General features: G+C 43.9%; 1 protein-coding gene across 1 annotated transcript; it reads right to left on the bottom strand.

Annotated features, from left to right (window-relative positions):
* Positions 1-630: 630 nt before the first annotated feature.
* Positions 631-20,810, bottom strand: ABCG8 (ATP binding cassette subfamily G member 8). Its single transcript, XM_033144881.1, has 13 exons — positions 20,691-20,810; positions 19,771-19,881; positions 17,496-17,652; positions 16,863-17,101; positions 15,275-15,407; positions 13,286-13,555; positions 5,958-6,120; positions 5,754-5,849; positions 4,591-4,787; positions 4,342-4,418; positions 3,072-3,339; positions 2,465-2,592; positions 631-907 (listed from the first exon to the last, which is right to left on the bottom strand). Exons 1-13 carry the CDS (start codon positions 20,739-20,741, stop codon positions 767-769), a joined length of 2,031 nt encoding a protein of 676 aa, XP_033000772.1. The 5' UTR covers positions 20,742-20,810; the 3' UTR covers positions 631-766.
* Positions 20,811-21,840: the final 1,030 nt, after the last annotated feature.

The raw sequence follows: 21,840 nt of genomic DNA, 5'->3' as shown, positions 1-21,840 counted from the left end.
AAAGTTGGGTTCCAAAAGGCAACAGAAATTCAGTTTACACCCTGAGGCTCTCTTCAAATAAAAAATAATTTGCTACGTAACAAAGCATTCTTGGTTGCACTCTTCCTAGAAAGGGTCTGCTCAATTCTCCATGTTACCCAAAAGAAATACAAATAAGGATTATTGATTAGATCTTATATTGGCATCATTTGACACAGTTGATTTACATAGGGCAGGTGTGACTAGGCCTCTAAGCCTCCAGAGCTTGACTCCAACGCACATCAGCCCAAAGGCATCATGGAAGGATGGGAGCCGTTGTCTAATGTCTGGAGGGTCAGAGTTTAAAGGTAAGAGATGTATTTCCTTGTGACTTGTTGAGAACCTTTTAGAATAGCACCCCATTCTCTGAAATATGCTTCTATATGTAAATCACAGAGATCTTACCAGTGACACAACTATCTATGTCATCTAATCCTGAAGACTTGACTCAACAATCGGCTTCCTTCATCCCCTGCTACAAGAAGAATGTGGCAGGGACATAAATTCAGCATTTTAACCCGTTGTATTTTGCTGCCATCTGGTGGCTTATCCAAATCACTGCACTGCTGAGACCAATTAAGGCAAAAAATAATCTTCGCAGCGTTTTAATAAACACAAACAAGAGTTTATGGACCATTTTAAGTGTTGCCTTTATTGCAAGAGTTAGATCTGGCATTTAATATGGACCTGTGTGAACTCTCTCTCTTCTGCTGTCACTCCTGCCACCGTGATCAATGGTGTCATGGTATTATTGCCAGTCCTGGTTTGATTTCTGCTTGATGAACCGGAGAGATAAGTAGTATAAAACCAAGAAGGTGGTGGAAATACTGACCAAGATGAGGTAAATTGCATAGTGGGGCTGGAGGTCTAAATCCATCGACTGGAGTACCTGTAAGTCGATCAAATTCCAATTAATCAATTTGAATTCCAATTAAATGAATTGTATTTGTTTACTCATTAGTGAGTTTCAATCAATTAATTAAATGTCTAAATTTAATTATTTGTTCTGAGAGGAGTATGTCTGTATTACAGCTCAGTGGTAGAGCATCTGCTTTGCATATAGAAGATCTCAGGTCCAGTCTCCAGGTAGGGAGATTTTGTCCCCGGTCCAAAATCTTGGAATGCTGCTATGAGACAATACTGAGCTAGATGGATCAACGGTCTGAGTTTGTATAAGCTGGTATAAACACTTTTGCTCTTTGGTACTTGTAGAACTCAGCAGGGAGGAGGATGTGGAGAAAAGTAGAACCAGTTGCTTTATTCTGGTGCCATCTGCTGTCGGCCTCCTGCTTTACACCCTACCAGTCTCAATAGGCCCCAGTCACTACTGAATTAAATGCTGCCTCGTCCTGTTTTAAAATTTCTTCCATATACATTCCAGGAAAGAAGCAAACCCATTCCCCTTTTGACATTGCTCTTGTTTCTCTTTGTGTCCACGGTTTGTGGAAGCTATCTATGAAGTTCAGATAAGAGGTTCTTCAGTTACGACTGTCTGTCATTGCAAGAACTGTGACATCTCTCTTGATGAGAGCGTGAGCATCATTTGAGAGGTGGTGCGGTGCAATTTCTAAACACTGCAAATTCCAGCAAATTCACAGCTGAGGTGTGTAGAAGGGAATTACTGCTTCTTTAGCAGAACAACCATCCCTCCAAATTTTCCCCATCATCCCTCGTTTGACGATTGCAGCCACAACAAAACACAAGCAGGCACAGGAGGTTCAAGAAAAATAGCTACAGGCTCCAAGTTGAAAGTTACTCCCACCCCAGCTGCCAGCCATGATTGAAGAGTCTTGGTTGTGTGAATGGGGCTTGCTAGGAATATACATTGTATTCTTTACACTCAGAAATGGAAAGATGAAGAAGTTCCCACCAAAGAAGAATGGAAAACCAAACTGATGGACTATGTTGAACCAGCAAAGTTAACAGCTAAAATAAGAGAACTTAATGATGATTGTTTTGTTGAAGAATGGGGGCCTTGGGTGCTGTCAGAGTTGGAGAGTGAGATAGGGACTGACAAGAGCACAGAGAGCAAGCAAAGTGGCCTGAGAGCAAGGGAAGGGTGATCTGAACAAGTGGAGGTGGTCTGAGAATGAGAGGAGCAGTTTGGTTTTTTTAGGGGGCCCTCCTGGCTTTATTTGTTTTTGCTTCTGAGCACAGTTCCCAGAACTGAACCCTTGTGCAAGTAGCAGTCAGAACCCATTGAGTTCAATGGCAGGTAGGAATGCCAAAGTCATTTTTTCTGGAACTGTGTTCCCTTTCCACCCTTTTAATTTTTTTTTTTTTAACATGCATGAAGCTGAATGTGCACAAGTTAAATGCATGTAAGCTGTGAGTTGGTGTGTGTGTGCGCACAACACTAACCCAAAATTGTGGGTGGTTAACTCGTGCACATAATATTTGAATAGCTATATTCATGAGAAATGTTACCTAGAAAGAAGTGACTTACTAGTTTTCCAGGAACTGGAAAGGTGATATTGCCAAACGTCATCGGGTAAGTGCGTCCTCTAAATTCAACTTGCATTAATCCTTCAAAACTCCACCTGACAAAAGATACTTTAGAAATCCAAGTTGGAACTGGAAAAAAGAGGGAAGCAAAGGGAGCCTAATTCAACATAGATCGTGGACCCAAAGAAACACTTTTTCAGGGGCAAGATCTTTGCCCGAAATTGCACAAGAGCATGTTGCCCAAAATGGCTGCTGTGCTCTCGCAGGAAACAGGATGTCCCCTCCCCCCCGGTGCAGTTGATGGGTATGCTAGCATGTGACCCCCAGAAAGTTGTCCAGAAGGGAATAATAATAATTTATTACTTGTACCCCACCCAGTCACTCTGGGTGGCTTCCAACAGAATATAAAAAGACAATGAAGCCCCAGAAAGCTTCCTGATACAGGCCTGCCTTCAGATATCTACGGAAAGTCATCTAAATGCTTAAATGGTTTCCCACCCGTGAAATATGGCATTCCAGCTAGGCATTTGTAGGTTGCAGGGCACTGCTTCCTCTGCTTCTGTGCATGTAGCTTTCTGCTTGTTGGGTGCCTGATGTTTCCAGCTTACCTGTCCATAGGTTTTCCAAGCTTATGAAGAAGCCTCCGCTCATCAAAAACATTGTGTACAGAATATTGGCGACGAAGGCCGAGATAGGAAATGTTGGCAGCATTGCAGACAGCCACATTGTCATGGTCCGGGCACAGAAAGTGACTAGCATGAGAAGCAGCAGCATAAGGAAGAAATATTCCAGTTCCGGACGGAGGTTTGCTAGCCAGTAGGTAGGAACCCCATAAACTATCATTAGGAAGAACTGTTCTGGAAGTTCTCCTAAAACCTGTTTGAGAAAGGAAACATCACTGACCTTGAGGGGAACACCCACCAATTTATTCCATATCTAGGGCCCCCGAAAATTGTGACATGAATGGGACATTGTTCCTCTAGCTTTCTAATGCTGGATTTTGATGGGACAGTGGAGGGGGAACACATAGAAGAGAGGTCCTGGCATTTTACTTTTTTCAGATCAGGAGCATTGCCATCATCTGCCCGGCTAGTGCCAGGATAATGGGTGGAATTTCCATGTGGCAAGTGTATGAGCTGGTCAAGAGACTTCTGTTGTTTCCTTTTGTTTGGAACAGATTAGCAAAAGAGAAATTAAAGACAGAGGAAAAATTAAACGAGGGCTAGGTACTTCTTTTCTTTGCTCAGGTTCCTGCTTGCGCCTTAAAAGGCAACACACAGGGCTTTTTTCAGCCAGAACTCGCCAGAACGCAGTTCCGGCACCTCTCAGGTGGGCGCCATTGCCATTATAAGAGAACAAGGGAGGTGTTCATGGTGAGTTCCGGCACCTCTTTTCCTAGAAAAATAGCACTGGTAACACATATATTGCAAGACAGTTTAAAAGCTGCATTTCAGCTGGCTAAAGATCATTTGTTAAAGCTCAAGGTGTTTTACAATGTGAATTGATTCTATATGCGCCTTTTTCTGTGACTGTCACCTGATCCTAACTAATTGGGTATTATCCTACATACTGCTGCTCTTTCAAGCATTTATGTATTTAGTTACCGGTATACGGATCAGCACAGCTGCTTGCATTTTGGGCCTCATCTATGGGACACTAACAAAACATTAACATAACAACAAAACAGAACAAAACCCTGTCCTTACAGCACAGCACCAACCCATTACTGGCTTTCATTCTACAATTAATCATCATCTTTCCTAGAGTTAATAGTTCAGTGCTTCTCAAATGGTGGTCCATAGCTCCCAATGTCCCAGAAGCATTTCCAAGAGATCAGAGGGGATTGGAAGCCATCTTGCTACAACGGAAGCCAATTACCTTGGCGGAGAAATATGGGCTAACAGGATACAGCCCATCTTCAAAATCCTGATACAGTACAGCTTTTTCAGAATGGCCTATAGCAGAAAGCAGAAATAAACCACTGTGTTTCTTGCCATTTTTTTAAAAATTGCTATTGCTTTCTGAATTTTTAAAATCTCTTAAAAACATCTTTTTCAAACGTCTTTTAAAAAATGTAAAACCTAAAAAAAAAAAAACTTCTAAAACTCTGAACGCTGTAAAACTTACATTTTGCTACAGTTTCAAGAACCACAAGGTAAGGAATCAGAGCTCCTAGCATAAACAGAAGTGCCGACACATCCGGAATTGACAGACTTTTATCATGGCCATAATATAGGAATCCCATTAACAAGGACATCAGAAGAGCCTCAAATCCACGGATCAGCAATGCTGAGAGATCTCGGAAATCATTGGAGATCTGGCGGCTACAAAAAGAAATAACATTATCAACTCTCAGCCTAAATTATCTCCTCACTTCAGGATGGAGAACATATCTATGACTACCACAATGAATGGTGCCCACCTTAAATGCCTTGGGGAGGCCTCTGCTGTCTGACTCAGCGTGATTAATAGGTTAAGTTTGTGCTTTTGGACCTAAATAGACCCCACCTGTATTTCTAGCTGCTACAACCGACCAGATCCCTATAATCTTGGCCCTAGGACACAAGATGAGGACTAATACAGTCATACCTCTGGTTGCGTTCACTGCGGGTTGCGTTTGGCACAGGTTACAAACGCACCGAACCCAGAAGTACCGGAATGCGTTACTTCCAGGTTCGGCGCTCCGCACATGCGCAGAAGCGCCGAATCATGCTTTGCGCATGATCCGAATTGCACTGCGCACATGTGCAGACGTGGCACTTCATGTTGCGCTCTGTTCAGGTTGTGAACGGGGCTCCGGAACGGATCCTGTTCGCAACCAGAGGTACCACTGTAATGCCATTAAGGTTGGAGGAAGTGTACATTAACCATGTTAGATAGTCATGTCTGATGTTGATATAGTCCAGGAATTAAATAGGTATATCAATTAGAACGGACCTTCTCTGCAGTGGCTCCCCATCTATGGAATGCTCTCCTCAGGGAAGTTCGCCTGGCGCCTTCATTATACACCTTTAGGCGCCAGGCAAAAACATTCCTTTTTAACCAGGCCTTTGGTTGATTTGATTGACATCCTGTGCCCTTTTAAAATGTGGGAGTTTGTGGGGGGTTATTGGGTTATTGCTTTTGGTTTGATTTTATATGTTGTAGTCTTGTGAGACCTCCGGGTATAGGGCAGTGTATAAGTTGAATTAATTAATTAATAATAATAATAATAATAATAATAATAATAATAATAATAAATCCAGTCTGATATTTGCAAGGCATCTTACCGAGGCTCGAAACAGCATTACCTTAGCAAAACAGTGAACTGCTGTAACCATCCTGGCAAATGATCGGCCGAATGAGAGTTCACAGTAATTTTCTCCTCCAAAATGAATGGAGTAGAGCTGTCAAAAATGGACGGAAACGGGAGATGGGTTTATTCTGAAACCAATTTCTGTATATACTGCCTTGATATACCGCCATCAAAGCTCTTTAACGGCTCTTGTTTTTACCTCTGTGCAGAAACAGTGACCATGTTGTCTCTTGGTTTGCTTTTCCATAAACGGTCATCCACGTTTTTAATGTTTTCATGAAACATGGCAGCAAGTGAATGAGCCCTTTGCTTGCTTTCCATCTCCTTTTCTTCACTCTGCCTCTCGATGCTGATCAAATCAACTGTAAGACAGGATCCTGAGTAAGATCATCATACAACCCACACATGCTGTTCAGCATTTTCAGTTTCGTATCTGAATTTATGGTTATCTTTTCAGAGGTAATTGAATCCTATCTTCCAATTCAGTTTAAATTTTCCCGCCTGTCAATTTAGGATTACACTTCATGCATCTAATGAAGTGCCCACTGATAACGGCATCCCTGATAGGTGACCATCCAGAAGCACTAAGAACCTGCTGGATCATGCCAGTGGTCCATCAAATCCTGCATCCTGTTCTCACAGTTGCCACCCAGATGTCTATGGGAAGCCTGCAAGTGGGACCTGAGCTCAAGAGCATTCTCTCCTCCTGCGATTTCCAACACCTGGTATTCGGAAGTTTACTCCCTTCTGCTGTGAAGACTGATGCAAATAATTCATCCAATTTCTCTAAAATCTCCTTGTCCTCCTTTTGCATACATTAGACTGCCTTGTCATCCAAGGGTCTAACAGCCTCCCCAGCTGCTCTCCTGCTACTAATAGTGTATTTAAAAGAACTTATTGTTTGTCTTCACTCTTTTAGTAAACTGACAAAGGAGAGGCTGCCAGCTGTCTGTTCCACCCTTGAAGAGGCCAGAGTGAAATTCTTGATAATGTTTAGCCCAGTGGTAGCCAATGTAGTTCATTAGCAGATGCTATAGAATACAGCTCCTGTCAGGTTTTCTGGGCATCTTAGAGTTAATAATGCAAGAGGCGTTCTGATCCTGGGAGTTTAGCCTTGCCCACTGTAATACGGGCACTTTTCCTTTGTCTAGAAAAGGGGAGGTTTGGTTTCACTTTCCCCTTCTCTGCATTCATTCTGCCTTATTGCTTTGTGTTACTGCTGAATGTTAGTTTGCTGCAAGCATGCAGCTCAAGTCTGGAGGACTTGTGTGTGTGTGCTACTAAATAAAGTCTAGTTTAGTTTAGTAGCACTGGCGTCTGTCAAGTTATTTCACGACGCCACGGAGAAGCAGACCTAAAAAGCCATCGCGACGCTGTGCTTAACTCTGCAATTGGAGAACGCTCAGGGCGAAGCAGAAGTGTGCCTGGGCGCCATTGATGTCGGAGACGATCGTAAAGGTGATTGATTGCAGTGCCGGCCAGCAGCACTACTTGGGTCAAAGGTTTTATGACCCAATATCAACACTATTCAAAACAGGTTATGGCTTAATGGCTTAATTGCTTTATTGCCAAGAAGCTACGCTTTGATGGCGAGGCGTCCTGAGGAGATTGATTGCCAGGACGGGAGGTCTGCATGTCTGCGGGGCCGGCAGCCGATAGCCCAGCTGGAGGACTGTTTTGTGCCATGCTTTTGAGGCACAAAGCAGGGAAACCTCGCTGGTGAAGAGAAGCCGTTTTCCGGAGCTGGGAGCTGAGAGGCGAGTGCTGAGTTTGCAGCCACGTGAGTTACCTCAAGCCCCAGGGGGGAGATGGCGCAGTCCCATGAGAGTTTCGTGCCACCCTTTCCAAGGTTGGATGGGAGGAATTGGCAAGATTGGGCCAAGAAAATGGAGATATTTCTGATTGCTAAAGATCTTTGGACTTGTACTCAGAGCCCACCAGTTCAAGCCCCTGCTGCTGAAGCTGCTGCAGCACTTAAGAAAGACCAGAGGGCTACTGCTCACATAGTCATGGGCATAGAGGAAGAGCTGATGGTGCACATAGACGCTGCCACTAATGCCCACCAAATTTGGGAGTGTCTTAAGCGTGTGTTTCAAAGAACGTCAGCTGGTGCCAAACTTCATACAACTAGACAGCTGTTTGAGTTACGTTTGCAAGAAGGAGGCTGTGTGCGTCAACATGTGGCCAAAATGCTGGCACTCTTCAACAAGTTGAGACAGCTGAATGTTCCTTTCTCAGAGGAACAAAAGGTCTATATCCTTCTGAGCTCACTAGACCCCAGTTATGAGACTCTTTCCCTAACGCTGGAGTCCATGCCTGCAAGCCAGTTGAATCTGGACTATGTTACTGGGAGGCTGCAGGACGAACAGGACCGGAGGCAGAGAGAGAAAGGGAAAGCTGTTAAGGGGGGTTGTTTTTTGCCTAAGCCCAGGAGTGGAGAAAACGCTGAGAGCTCTGTTAAAGCTTTTGCAGCTAAGCGCTGTTATCTATGCAATTCTGATAACCATCTTCAGGCAGACTGCGATCAGGCTGACTTCAAAGATGGTTTCCATGGCAACCGGGAGATGAAAGGAAGACCACGTCGTGGGAGAAGAGGACCTTCCAGAGCAAGCAGAGGAGGGGCTGGAGCCCACTGCAAAGCAGCTGCATATGCTTTGGTTGGAAAGACAGTTGCTACCCCCAAGCTGCGTTGGTTTATCGACAGTGGTGCGGGGAGACATCTAGCGCCACCTAGCAGCCAGTTGCGGAATTGCAGGCCGATCCAAGATGCAACTGCAGTCACTCTGGCTGATTCAACCACAAGACCTGTTACCAAAACTGGTGTTATGTTCATGCCTTGTCTTAATGATGATATTGATGTGTATGTTTTAGATGGTATGAAATTTGGTTTACTTTCTGTTTCAGCTTTAGACAATGCAGGTTATCTGGTCAGTTTTGGGAACCAGGTATGCACCATCTCCAAAGATGGGAAACAATTGGTCCAGGTGAAAGGCCATGATGGGGTGTATATGCTGGAAACTGACAACAGCGCCACAGAGAGGGCGCAGGGTACTGGAACAAGTAATGGCATCTCTGAGGAGACTCAAGCTCAGTATGCCAACTTACCCACGCATGATCAGTGTTTGCATTTATGGCACCGCAGATTCTCGCACGTGAATTGGAAATACGTGCGCAAGCAGGTAGAGTGCACTGATGGTTGTAAAATGAAGGAGTGCTCCAAGTTTCTAGACTGTAGAGCTTGTAAAAGAGCCAAAGTGCATTCTTGCAGCTACCCATCATCTGATAGGGTGACCAAGCAAGCTTTCGAGCTTGTGCATGCGGATCTCTGTGGTCCGATGGGGGTGCCAAGCATGGGTAATTCTCGTTATGTTCTTTGTCTCACTGATGATTTTAGTCGAGCAGGATGGATTTTCACGCTCAAAGACAAGGGGCAAACAGCGAAGGAGATTATAGAATGGGTGAAAGCAGTAGAGGTGGAATTTGGAACCCGCGTGAAAGCGTTTCAGACAGACCGAGGCACAGAATTTACTGCATCTAAGCTGCAGGATTTCTTTCGTGCCAAAGGTATCAAGCATAGAAAAACTGCTCCTTATTCTCCTCAAGAGAATGGTGTTTCTGAGAGGCGGAATAGAACAATGCAGGAGGCAGTAGATGCTCTCTTGTTTGATTCAGGCTTGCCAAAATGCTATTGGGCTGAAGCCTGGAGAACTGTCTGCCACACTCTTAACAGGACATACAGTTCCGTGATAGGGACCACGCCCTACTTTCTACTCTATGGAAAGAAGCCCAAGGTCCACTATTTTCGGACTTTCGGGGCAGAAGCTTGGGTTCTTATCCCCAAACATTTACGTAGAAAGGGCAGTCCAAGATCACAAAAGTTGATTTTCTGTGGCTACGAGACAGGTTCGAAAGCATGGAGATTTGCTTTCCCAAATGGCGATCGTTCACGAGTCATAATCAGCAGGAGCGCTGAGTTTTGTGAGCAGCAAGGCTGGAAAAGGATTCACGGAAATCCTGAGGTGCTCACAGATCCGTTCAGCGATCTTGACTATGAAGATCAGCCAGTTACACCTGCCAGTGGTGCAGAAGGTGGTCAACCTGCTGGTGTTTCGGGCCGCATTCCCGAACACGACCAGGGTGCAGTGTCAGAGGGGGCAATCCCAAAGAGACAGGTGAAGACAGAACCAAGGAGTGCACCCACATCTCCAGAAGTAGCTAGGAGAAGCAAGCGAGGTAGGTCTCCAAGGTCTCCAACAGGGAAGCCCAGTCCAGGGGGACATAGCAAGCGCAGTAGGTCGCTTGGTGGTTCACCAGACGCCAGGGACTCCCAGGCTGAGTCTAGCACGTCTGGGTCAGGGGGCGAGTCACCGGTGGTGCCACGGCGTTCCAAGCGCACTACAAAGGGGAAACCTCCTGACAGGTTCCAAGCCACAAATGTTTGGGCCGGTTTTGCTCACTGCGAACCGGAAAGTTTCGCTGAGGTGCAGAGATTACCTCAGGCAGAATCCAGCAAGTGGCAACAAGCAATGGAGAAAGAACTTAGTGCCATGAAATCTCTTGGAGTTTTCACGCTGACCACTTTGCCAGCTGGACAGCAAGCTGTAAGCTGTCGCTGGGTCTATAGATTGAAACCCACTGCAAGTGGAGAGCCACAATATAAGGCTAGATTGGTGGCAAGAGGTTTCAGTCAGAGGCCAGGAGTGCATTACTCACAAGTCTATGCACCCACGTCCCGTAGTGAAACAATGAGATTGCTTCTTGCTGTAGCAGCGCAGAGAGGCGCAGAAGCTGCTCATTTTGATATTGATGTCGCCTACTTAAATGCACCGCTGCAGGAGGAAATCTATATGCTACCTCCTCCGGGTTTTGAGGGCGACAGGCCAGGTCTCGTATGGAGGCTACACCGCTCCATTTATGGTCTCAAACAGTCCGCGAGAAACTGGAATCAGTGTCTCGACCAAGCGCTGGAGAAGCTAGGCTTCAGGAAAAGCCATGCGGACAACTGTTTGTACATAAAAGGGACAGGTCAGCAACAAGAATTGGCCCTGATCTTTGTCGACGACATTGTTCTAGTGGCCAACACAAACAAACAGGTGCAGGAGTTTGCAAGTAAGCTGAGGCAGCGCTTCAAACTCAAGGAGTTGGGTCCTGTGAACATGTATCTAGGGGTTCAGATTCACAGAGACCAAAATGGGAGTTTTGTGTTGAACCAGAGCGCAAAGATTGATCAGTTGCTCAGGAAATTCAATATGGCAGACTGCAAAGGTGCAAGGACACCAATGGAAACGAGTTTTGTAACTGACAACCAATCTGTTGGAAAAAGAGAGTTTGAGAACCAAGAGGTATATCAATCTGCTCTGGGAAGCCTGCTCTATCTCTCGCAGTGGAGCAGGCCCGATATTGCATTTGCAGTTAATCTGCTGAGCCAAGAGGCAGCAAAGCCCAGTGTGATGGCATGGAATGGGGTCAAAAGAGTCCTTAGATATTTGCAAGAGACCAAAGAGTTTAGCCTCACACTGACAGCCCAAGGTGATGAACAGCTTCAATGTTGGGTGGATGCTGATTGGGCTTGCGGCTCAGACAGAAAGTCAATTTCTGGAATAGTGGTAAAATTTGGAGGTTCTGTAATTGGCTGGAGATCCAAAAAGCAGAGTTTAATTGCTCTATCATCAACTGAGGCAGAGTTCAGTGCTCTTTCAGAAATGTGTCGAGAGCTTGAATTCTATAAGTGCCTAGTGCAGGAAGTGTGTGAGAAGTGTTACCTGCCCATCACCATATGGGAGGATAACCAGCCATGCCTGAAGTTGGCTGAATCCGGTCAATTCAACGCACGAACCAAACATCTGGATATTCGGTTCAAAAATGTGCATGAGAGCGTTAGGACAAATGTGGTCAAGCTGAAATATTGTCCTAGCGAAATGAATCTTGCCGATGGATTCACAAAGCCCTTGAGTTTCCAGAAACACGAAGTTTTCTGTGATGGGTTAAATGTTGAATGAAATGTATATATGTCTACCCAGGATTGCGAACGAGAGGGGGTGTCAGGTTTTCTGGGCATCTTAGAGTTAATAATGCAAGAGGCGTTCTGATCCTGGGAGTTTAGCCTTGCCCACTGTAATACGGGCACTTTTCCTTTGTCTAGAAAAGGGGAGGTTTGGTTTCACTTTCCCCTTCTCTGCATTCATTCTGCCTTATTGCTTTGTGTTACTGCTGAATGTTAGTTTGCTGCAAGCATGCAGCTCAAGTCTGGAGGACTTGTGTGTGTGTGCTACTAAATAAAGTCTAGTTTAGTTTAGTAGCACTGGCGTCTGTCAAGTTATTTCACGACGCCACGGAGAAGCAGACCTAAAAAGCCATCGCGACGCTGTGCTTAACTCTGCAATTGGAGAACGCTCAGGGCGAAGCAGAAGTGTGCCTGGGCGCCATTGATGTCGGAGACGATCGTAAAGGTGATTGATTGCAGTGCCGGCCAGCAGCACTACTTGGGTCAAAGGTTTTATGACCCAATATCAACACTATTCAAAACAGCTCCCATCAGCCTCAGCCAATATTTGACAAGTAGGGATGATGGGGATTGTAATCCACAACTTCTTCAAGGCACTATGTGGTCTACTAGTAGTTTACTCTAATCCTTCTTTAAAATGTGGTGTTTGTTTTCTCTAGAACTAAGCAAGCAGATTATTGGGGCTAGAGCACCACTACTAATCCTACTTCAAGTTTCTCTAAGAAAGGCATAGGCAAACTCCGGCCATCCAGATGTTTGGGACTACAATTCCCATCATCCCTGACCACTAGTCCTGTTAGCTAGGGATGGTGGGAATTGTAGTCCCAAACATCTGGAGGGCTGGAGTTTGCCTATGCCTACTCTAAGAGAGTGGTTGTTGCATTGCATAACTGCTTCCCTTTTAACCAACTTGTTCTTCTGTCTCTATCTCTGTCTTTCAAACTGGTCTGGTGTCAAACTTCAGGGGGTCCTTTGTATGATGGCAACTATGGGCCTCCACCTTCCCAGCCCTCCCCCCCCCTACACACACAACCAGGGCAGGCCAAGTCCTGCTTGTGGTGGCACAGGGGAACTATAAGTTTATAGATCTACCTGGATTATAGATATTGGAAAACAAGTTGTAGAGGTGGGTTTTTTTGTGGGGGAGAGTAACTTAAAATGGCAGATGAACACAGCAGATGAGAACTGAGCTTGGCTCCCATTTAAATGGTACAGCCGCTTGCCACTGAAAAGCATGGGGGGGCATTGAGAGAGATGGCAGTGCTTTGGGACAGCGAGGAGCCTTTCTAAACTTCTGGGGTCCTTGGCCAGTACCCGATCTGGCCTATTGCTGGCACTAGCACTGCCCCCAAATCAAACTTTGGTGTTGTTTTTCTGCCTTTCACATTGCCACTTCCAAAGGTAGAGGGGAGAGTTTTCTAGTCATTAGCTCCTAATCAGACAACATAATCTGATCATCACTGGCTATCTGCAAACCCTCAGTTTAAACAGATAATAACTCTCCCAACAGCACTTATACCAACCGTAGAAATCTGCAGGATTGCTGTATGTTGGACAAGGATATCCCATTTGTGTGAAATATTGGACCATGTCTTGGGCGGCACCAGAGTAGACTGTGAGTCCAGATGTCATCAAGAGAACCAAATCAAAAAGCTGGAAGATATCCGATCTTGGCTGGTGAACTGACAGAAGAACTAATCTATTTCCTCTTGCTAGCCTAGACAGCAGTATTACTAGGTTGTGGGCAGTAAAGCTGTCCAGTCCAGCTGTGGGATCATCGAATATCAAGATTCCTGCCAAAGAAAGAAAGTTAATTGCAGTGAGTTCTGTATGTATCAGATTAGGTTGGTAGCTTTCACCTTCATCCTAAATTTGTTCTTAGAAAGCTTGGTGGGCTATTCCAGCAATTTATCCAGGCAGATTATTTTTCAGAGACAAATTAATGAGGAATGAGTTAACGTGTTAATGAGGAAAAAGAGAAGTTTTGTCAACTGTTTGCCATCCTGAGGTTGCTGGACAACAATTCCCATCATCCCTGATCATTGGCCACCCTGGCTGGAGCTGATAGGGACCAATGGGAGTTGTAGTCCAACAATATCTGGAAAGCAAAAGATTATGCCTGAAATGCATACGACACACACAATATTTAGGCATTCATAGAACCATAGAATTGTAGACTTGGAAGAGATCCCATCTAGTCCAAAGCCCTGCAATGCAAGAATCTTTTGTCCAACGTGGGTCTCAAACCCACAACCCTGAGATCAAGAGTCTCATGCTCTACTGACATGAGATTACAGCCCAGAGGGGGGAGGGGAGAATGGGGGCCTTGCTTGCTGTCATCACATCTTCACTTGCCCCACCCCTCTTGTGTTGGGACAAAGGTTTGAAGAGGGAAGCTTGCTCTCTTCTGTGCAAACATAATTTAAAGCTAAGAAAATGGTCATGGTTGTAAAGCATATTTTTCTTGTGGTGCTATGCACCTTAATCCCACATTCACCCAGGGAATGGGCACATACCTACTAGGCCCTCACCCCACTGGAAGTTAAACACATACACTCATTTCAGTTGCCTGGATAAAACACTGGCAAACAGGTACCGTATTTTTCGCTCCATAGGGCATACCGGACCATAGGGCGCACCTTGTTTTTAGAGGAGGAAACAAGAAAAAATTTTTTTTCTGGTTTTCCTCCTCTAAAAGCCCTGTTTTTTTGGAGGATCAGCTAAAAGTTTTGCAGCTTTTTTTGCAAAGGGGGAAACGCAAAGGGGGAAAAACAAAGAGGAAAAGCCCCGTTTTTATGGGGTTCAACTCACATTTCTGCAGCTTCTAAAGGAAAGGGAACCTTTTCTACAGTTTCCAGACAGATAATCTAATGAGCCAGTCACATGTCGCTGGGGAAACAAACAACCTCCCTCTGCAGCACATTCAGCAATGGAGGCCTGGGCAAGAGGGCGGGGCTGAAAGGGAGCCGGGACTCTTATCTCTCTCCCAATCTCTTGCTGATCAGCTGCTGAGTGGGGTCCTTTCAACACCCCCTTTTCTCTTTGTAAAATAAAAAGCACGATCCTCTTTTGGCCCCTGGGCAATTCAGCTCCAGGGACCACCATTCGCTCCATAAGACGCACAGATATTTCCCCTTACTTTTTAGGAGGAAAAAAGTGTGTCTTATGGAGCAAAAAATACGGTATTTCTGGCCACAAACAACTTTATGATGTGCCCACCTGAAAATCAAGGACCATTTGTAGAGCTACTCATATTTCCTATGCCCCTGCAGGTATCTGAAAATGCAGAGTAACAAAGGCATGGTACAGTAAAATGTACTTCGCCATGTGGCCAGATGCTACAGACAACCGGTTCCTTATGTGAGTCATACACTTGAAGGTTAAAAGAGAACATTGTGGGGTAGGTAGCCACCCATATTCACCCACGGCTATGTCAGCACCCTCCTTTATTCAGCACCCAAACCACAGCCCTGGGAAGGAAGCACAGCAGAGATGCTTTTGGATGTTCTTACCAGGATTCCATAACAGTTGGACCCCAATGCTCACTCGTCTTCTCTCCCCGCCAGAAACACCACGGATGTATTCGTTCCCTACTCTTGTGTTCGCACATTGCCGCAATCTCAGTTCTGCTATAACGTCTTCTACCTGAAGAATTAATGAGAGGACAGTGTTCGTAGTACAGTAGTACTGTGGAATGCCACTTGCAAATAAACATCATAGAACAGGCACCCCAAAACTCGGCCCTCCATATGTTTTGGGATTACAACTCCCATCACCCCTAGCTAACAGGACCAGTGGTCAGGGATGATGGGAATTGTAGTCCCAAAACATCTGGAGGGCCAAGTTTGGCAGTGCCTGTTATAGAAGGATCTTGGCTATGGAAAGGGCACTGCTGTACATAGACAGTGCTATTTTTCTAGAAAAAAGTGGTGCCGGAACTCACTATGAGTTCTTTTATAATAGTAACAGCGCACCAACTGGGAGGTGCCGGAACTGAGTTCCAGCTGAAAAAAAGCCCCTGGCTGTAGAATATAATGCTATACTCAGCAGTGGCTTGCCGAAGAAGGGTAAGGTGGTTGACACAGCGCAAAGGCACTGTGATAACTAAATCCATCATTCCTACCAGTGTGTTTGCACTGTGCTGACCTTTCCACTGTCTTGCCTCTCCCTCAAAGTAAGCAAGAGTGACCCACCTCCTGGGAAGCTAGCATAGTAGCTAGCTACCACCCAGTGAGCTGCTTCTGGCTTATAAAGTTCTGTGCAGAAACACTGTTTTAATTTCGGAAAGATGCCTCCTGAATACTGTCTCCATCGTGTCTTGCTTACAGAGTTCCTAGACGCTTCTGCTTGACCACTCTGGGAAACAGGAAGCTGAACTAGATGGGCCTTTAGTCTGATCCAGCAGGGTTCTCCTTCTGTTTGTAATTTGGGGCTGTATGAGACTGATTAGTTGCACTAGCACAAGGGTTAGCAATGGGAGTTCCTCTCTGCTCTCCTGTATGTGCCCTGCACAGTCCCCAAATCCCCTGGAGAAGGTTGGAGGGAACTCCAGAACAGATTGGGGGGCACAGGGGAGAATGCTACATTGTACGAGGAGAAATCCTTGCACTAACAGAGTGCACTAACCTTGGCACTATGTTGTATGTGGCCCTTTGTTTCCAGGTAATTGAAAAGCAAGGACTCTGCAGCGCTGAAGGACTGTAGTATGGAAACAACCTTGGAGTTTTTGCCTCAGGCACCAACATTGCTAGGGACGATCCTGCCCTCTGCCTCACACAGTCAGTAGCCATTTGCATTTTAAAGAACTGACTTTTCTATCAAGGCATTTCTTTTCCCATCTATGCCTCTCCAGAGTTAGACAAGCACTTGGCATGACAATGTGCCAATTCATATTTTTCCATCAAAGAGCACAAAACAAAGTAAAATTGCAAGCCATCCAAAAAGAGGAGATATTAGGTAAAACATGCTCTATCATTGATTGAAGAAAAGAAGATGAATAATCACATTCAGATTAGCTTTTCTTTATCCAAACAACTCACACAGCCACTTAGCTAATGTTATTAAATACATTCTTGACAACTTAATTTTCATTCTAATTACCCTTTTTTCTCTTTGTGAATCTGAAAACATCTTGGGGAGACGCAATTTTGCAATGAACAATAGTGTTTCTCTGACTGTCAGGTTGGGTATCAGTCTGTCGTCTTGCCGTACGTGGGCAATGCATTTCTTTGCCAGCTGGCGAGTGCAGGGTTTTCCATTTATCAAGATTTCACCTGACGTAATTTTGCCTCCGTGGTCCCTGCAGGTAATCACGTCAAACAAAGACGTCTTTCCGCAAGCTGCAAATATAACAGGTCCAGATGTTAAGTAGCTACGGGAGAACAGTTGCTTTAGGTTCTTCACCCCAAAGCATTTATGAATCTAGGGGCCTTACTAGATGTAACCAGACAGCCATGTGAATTTCACCCACATTTTCTGATCTGTTCAAATCTAAATTATTTGTACAGAAGGTAGTTAGACTGGCGGCAGCTGAATCTTACTTTGACAGTGATAATGGGAAGTGTTCTCCACTGAACTTGAAGACCCCAGGCTGGCTTAAAGTGCTGTCTGTCCTCCATCTGAGGTAGCTGCCTCACTCTGCTCGATAGTAGGGCCACCCTTGTTTTATTGTCTTTGAAAATATAGCAAACAAATGCTGAGAATGAGCGGATTAAAAAGGGATTTAATTCTTACCAGAGCTCTCTATGAGAGCCAGCATCCGCCCACTTCTGACTTTAAAACTCATGTTTTGTATAGCTGCCACATGGGAATTGGAGTCTAGGCCGCACTTCCCAGGAATTTTCAGCTCCGCTAGTTTCTCATACCAGGGAACCTGTGAGGCCATATTAACCTATGAAAGATGAATGGTGTTATTGGTAAGTAGAAATGCCTGTTGTTGTTGTTGTTGTTGTTGTTGTTGTTGTTGTTGTTGTTGTTGTTGTTGTTGTTATTGTTAGTCAATTGCTCTAGAAGGCTTTATCAGCTGAAAAGTAGAGTAAGAATGCTTCAAATAAAATAAGAGGGAATCCATTGTAATTTCTAACAAGTCTAGAGCTGTGGAGGTCTATTGGACAGTATTTTAATCCACCAATATCTAAATTCAAATCCCAACTCAGTGCTTTTCCAGGGGAAATTTCAGGTGTGATGTTCAGGACTGTAGCCACAGAAATATCCCTAATGCTAAATACTTAACCTTAATTTTATTAAAAAGTAAGGATTCACTCTTATCTAGCTGTAAATTCCATTGAATGCAATAAGACTTACTTCTGATGCTCAAGATTGCAGTGTAAGTCTCTAGCTCTTTGTGGAGATATAATGCAATTGTTACTAAGAAATAAACCTGCTTCCACCTTCCAGCATGTTTGCAAGAGCACTGGCAGATATTAATCCCTGCCTTTTGAAAAATACAATCCATTAATTTAGTAGTGTAATGTGTTTCACCTTAGGCTAAAGGGGTTTTTTAAGGTCCCTTCCAGTCCTGTGGTTTTATGGTCTCAAGATTGGATTCTGCAGAAACAGAGACTGCTAAAATAATCAGGCCAGTTTCTTTCTTCAGTAAGCTGCCTAGACAGGTCTATTAAGTATCTGCTTTGTAATGCAGAGTAATGAGTCATGAACATAATCAAAACCAATATGTTAAAAGATATATAACCAATACCAATTTGTTAAAAGAAATAGGATAAATGCATTCAAGCACATTTAAAAGTCTTTAGGTTGTGTTGAACTAAATTCTACTCTTAGCAGATCCATTGAAGTTAATGGGCCTATGTTTTAACATTACTAGAACTACTGTAATCTTTGACTGCAAATTTACTGGGGAATAAGTTCTGTTTAATTCAATTCAATAGAGATTACTTCTGAGTAGAAACATCTTGACTGTTAAGAGGTCTAAGAGAAATATATTGAGTTCATATCACGGACCACGCTTGGTTATGGATGCAGAAATCTGGCAATTTCAGTTTCTTTCCATTTCTTATTTTTCCAATCTTAAATTTGGTTTGCCCTATTTCTGCATACATTTAAAAATTTTAAATCATAAAAGTCTTCATTTTTTTAACATATTCTTTGGCTGGAGAACTGCATTGCAAAATTCAGAGAAATGTGTATTTCGAAGGAGATCCATAGTTTGGTCTGTGTATTTCTTTGGGAAGTGCAGGCTTGGTAGTTTTGCATTAAAATGAAAACCCTACCCTTGACATTTTAATCTCCCACCATTAAGCCAGCATTCCCGTCCTGTTGTTGAAGAAGATGATGATGAAGAAGAAGAGTTTGGATTTGATATCCCGCTTTATCGCTACCCAAAGGAGTCTCAAAGCGGCTAACATTCTCCTTTCCCTTCCTCCCCCACAACAAACACTCTGTGAGGTGAGTGGGGCTGAGAGACTTCAAAGAAGTGTGACTAGCCCAAGGTCACCCAGCAGCTGCATGTGGAGGAGCGGAGACGCGAACCCGGTTCACCAGATTATGAATCTACCACTCTTAACCACTACACCACACTGGCTCTAGATCCATTTATACCCTGAAATAGGGATGGAGGAGAAATTCATTTCAGTCCACAATTAAAGGTGAAACCATCAAATTCACACTTTTTGAAACAATATGATAACTGAAAAACAGTCATCCTTCAAAATTCACACTTAACTGAATTTTGTGTTGTAGTTCTCCAACAGTATTTACAAAATGCATAAATCAGGGGCAAAGTGTGCATAAAAATGAAATATATTAATGAAGATTACATTAACAAATGCATTATATTAGGAAAATTGCTTGCAAAAATGTGTGCATTTGTCAAATTTGTGTACAAATAATGTGTTTATAGTGAGAATTCAAACCAAAATGCTAATGAATTTTCATTAGGATTTTAAAAAATCGTAAATTGCTTTTTAAAATTCCAGCTCGAATATTTTAAGCAAATGATTACCAAGCATTGTACCTCACTCTATGAATTTAAATAAATTCCCCACTTTACCTGGTAGTTGAGGTCTCTGACCTCTAGAACATTTGATTTGCCACTGTATGTGAAATAGAGGCTGTTATCATCTTCCGAGCAAAAAATGCTGTCTTGGAATCTCATATTTACCTGTATAGAAATCATAACCAAGATGTTATTTGCATAAAACTTCCAATTATTTTAAAAACAAAGAAGGGAAGGACAGTAAGTGTACATTTGTCAGCTAGAGCCACATCTCGTGTAACAAACCAAGATTTTATAGTAACTACATCAGTGTTTTGGGGTTTTGATCCATTTGGGGATATGATCCACAAATTCATGGTTGTCTCTGGCTCTTTAATGTGTACCCATGGTGTGTTCAGGGATGCATTTGCATTCCACACTTTACAATAAATTCCCAATGTGCCTTAAGAAGCTACACAGCTATGGTTGTACCTTTTAAATCATGAATGGCATATCATGAAACTGGCAATCCCAGTTGAGATATTTTCCAGTCTGCTCGTGTACTGGAATTGTTCTTTACTGTTATAATGCTGGTTGTTTGCTGTGTTTGGCTCCTTTGGAAGGAACAGTGGGATAGAAATATAATAAACAAATTAAAACAAATAACATATCCGACAGGTCATTCACCACTGTTCTATTCATTAATTCAATTATTAATCTTTAAATTCAAGTATGAAGTTTTTACTGCATTGTATTTCTGAATTTTATTCCATTTATGAGTCAGATTTTTGTTTTAAAAGCTAAAACCACTTCCACTCTGCCACCCCTCCAAGTTCAGGTAGGTAGCCGTGTTGGTCTGACACAGTCGAAATAAATAAAAAAATAACAAATTGTCCAGTAGCACCTTAGAGACCAACTAAGTTTGTTCTGGGTATAAGCTTTTGTGTGCATGCACACTTCTTCCCCTCCAAGTGTCATCCTTAAATTTCACTCACTTTCTCAGTCTCTTCTTCCCCCAGGGCATGTTCCTGTTGAAAGTTTTTCATCCTTTCGTTCTCCACAGCAGTAACTTTTGCTCACCAACTTTTCAACCGATTGTGTGTTTTCTCCTCTCTTTTTCAAGACTAACCAACATCTCCTGCCCCCACCGAGAAGGTAACCCAGAGTAACCTAAAACACCTGGACCACACCCACTTCTGAAAAACTGTGCTTACTATTGTGCTATAGTAAGGGTAAAGGTTCATCAGATAATAATTATGGTTTGCCTATCACCTGCTACAGAAACATATTTTTTATTATACATTGAAAAACTACAGAGGTTTCTCCTTTTGGCTAAGCAACTGGTTTGTTGGGAGCCAAGGATCTGATGACTTGCAAAGGAAACCCCCACCCTTTATGTTCCTAATTTGTGATTTAAAAACACGACTGGAGGCATCCATTGTAGCAATCCTGAAATTCATAAATTTGGCAGCTTGCAAGGTGCATTATGCTCCCAATAAAAGTGTTATCTACCTCCTTGGCAAAGCTGCCAGGAGCTGGTGAGGGAGAGACTGCGCCTGCGCAATTTTTGTTGAATTATCCGCCGCCAGTTGGAAAATGCCAAGACACTCAGGTTTTGCATGATGGACGGCAAGCAAGCAGCTGCAGTGACCTGCAACACCTGTGCCATGTTTGTCCTCCTGTCTGAGAACGTGCAAAGCCTCACCTACAACAAATGCAAACTGCTTGCCTTGCTGGAAGAGAAGGTTCCAGCAATGTGAGGCCCCTTGACCACTTTGTGGCAACATGAGAAAATTCTCACTAGACCAGAGTGGATTGTCCTGGAACAGAGATGCACACAGGGTGCCCCTAGGGAGGGAGGGAGATCACCCAATGCAGGAGATGAACCCTTGGAGGAATGTTACACAAAAAAGCAGGACTCTCAGGAGCCATGCTGTGTCTCTGCAGCTGCAAAATCAATTCCATGCCCTCACCTCAGATACCGATTCTTGGTCAGAAGAACAAGAACAGCAGCTGCAGACCTCAGAACACACCAAGATGGCAGTGGAAGGTACAGTGCACAGAACAATTCCTGCCACTCCCCAGAAAAGGAAGAGATGTCTAGTGGTGGCAGGTTCACTTCAGAGGGAGACAGAGACAGCAGTG

The sequence above is a fragment of the Lacerta agilis genome, chromosome 3, assembly GCF_009819535.1.
Source record: "Lacerta agilis isolate rLacAgi1 chromosome 3, rLacAgi1.pri, whole genome shotgun sequence".
NCBI classification, from domain to species: domain Eukaryota; kingdom Metazoa; phylum Chordata; class Lepidosauria; order Squamata; family Lacertidae; genus Lacerta; species Lacerta agilis.
The sequence above is the reverse complement of the archived record's forward strand: the minus strand, read 5'-3'. Positions and strand labels throughout refer to the sequence as shown.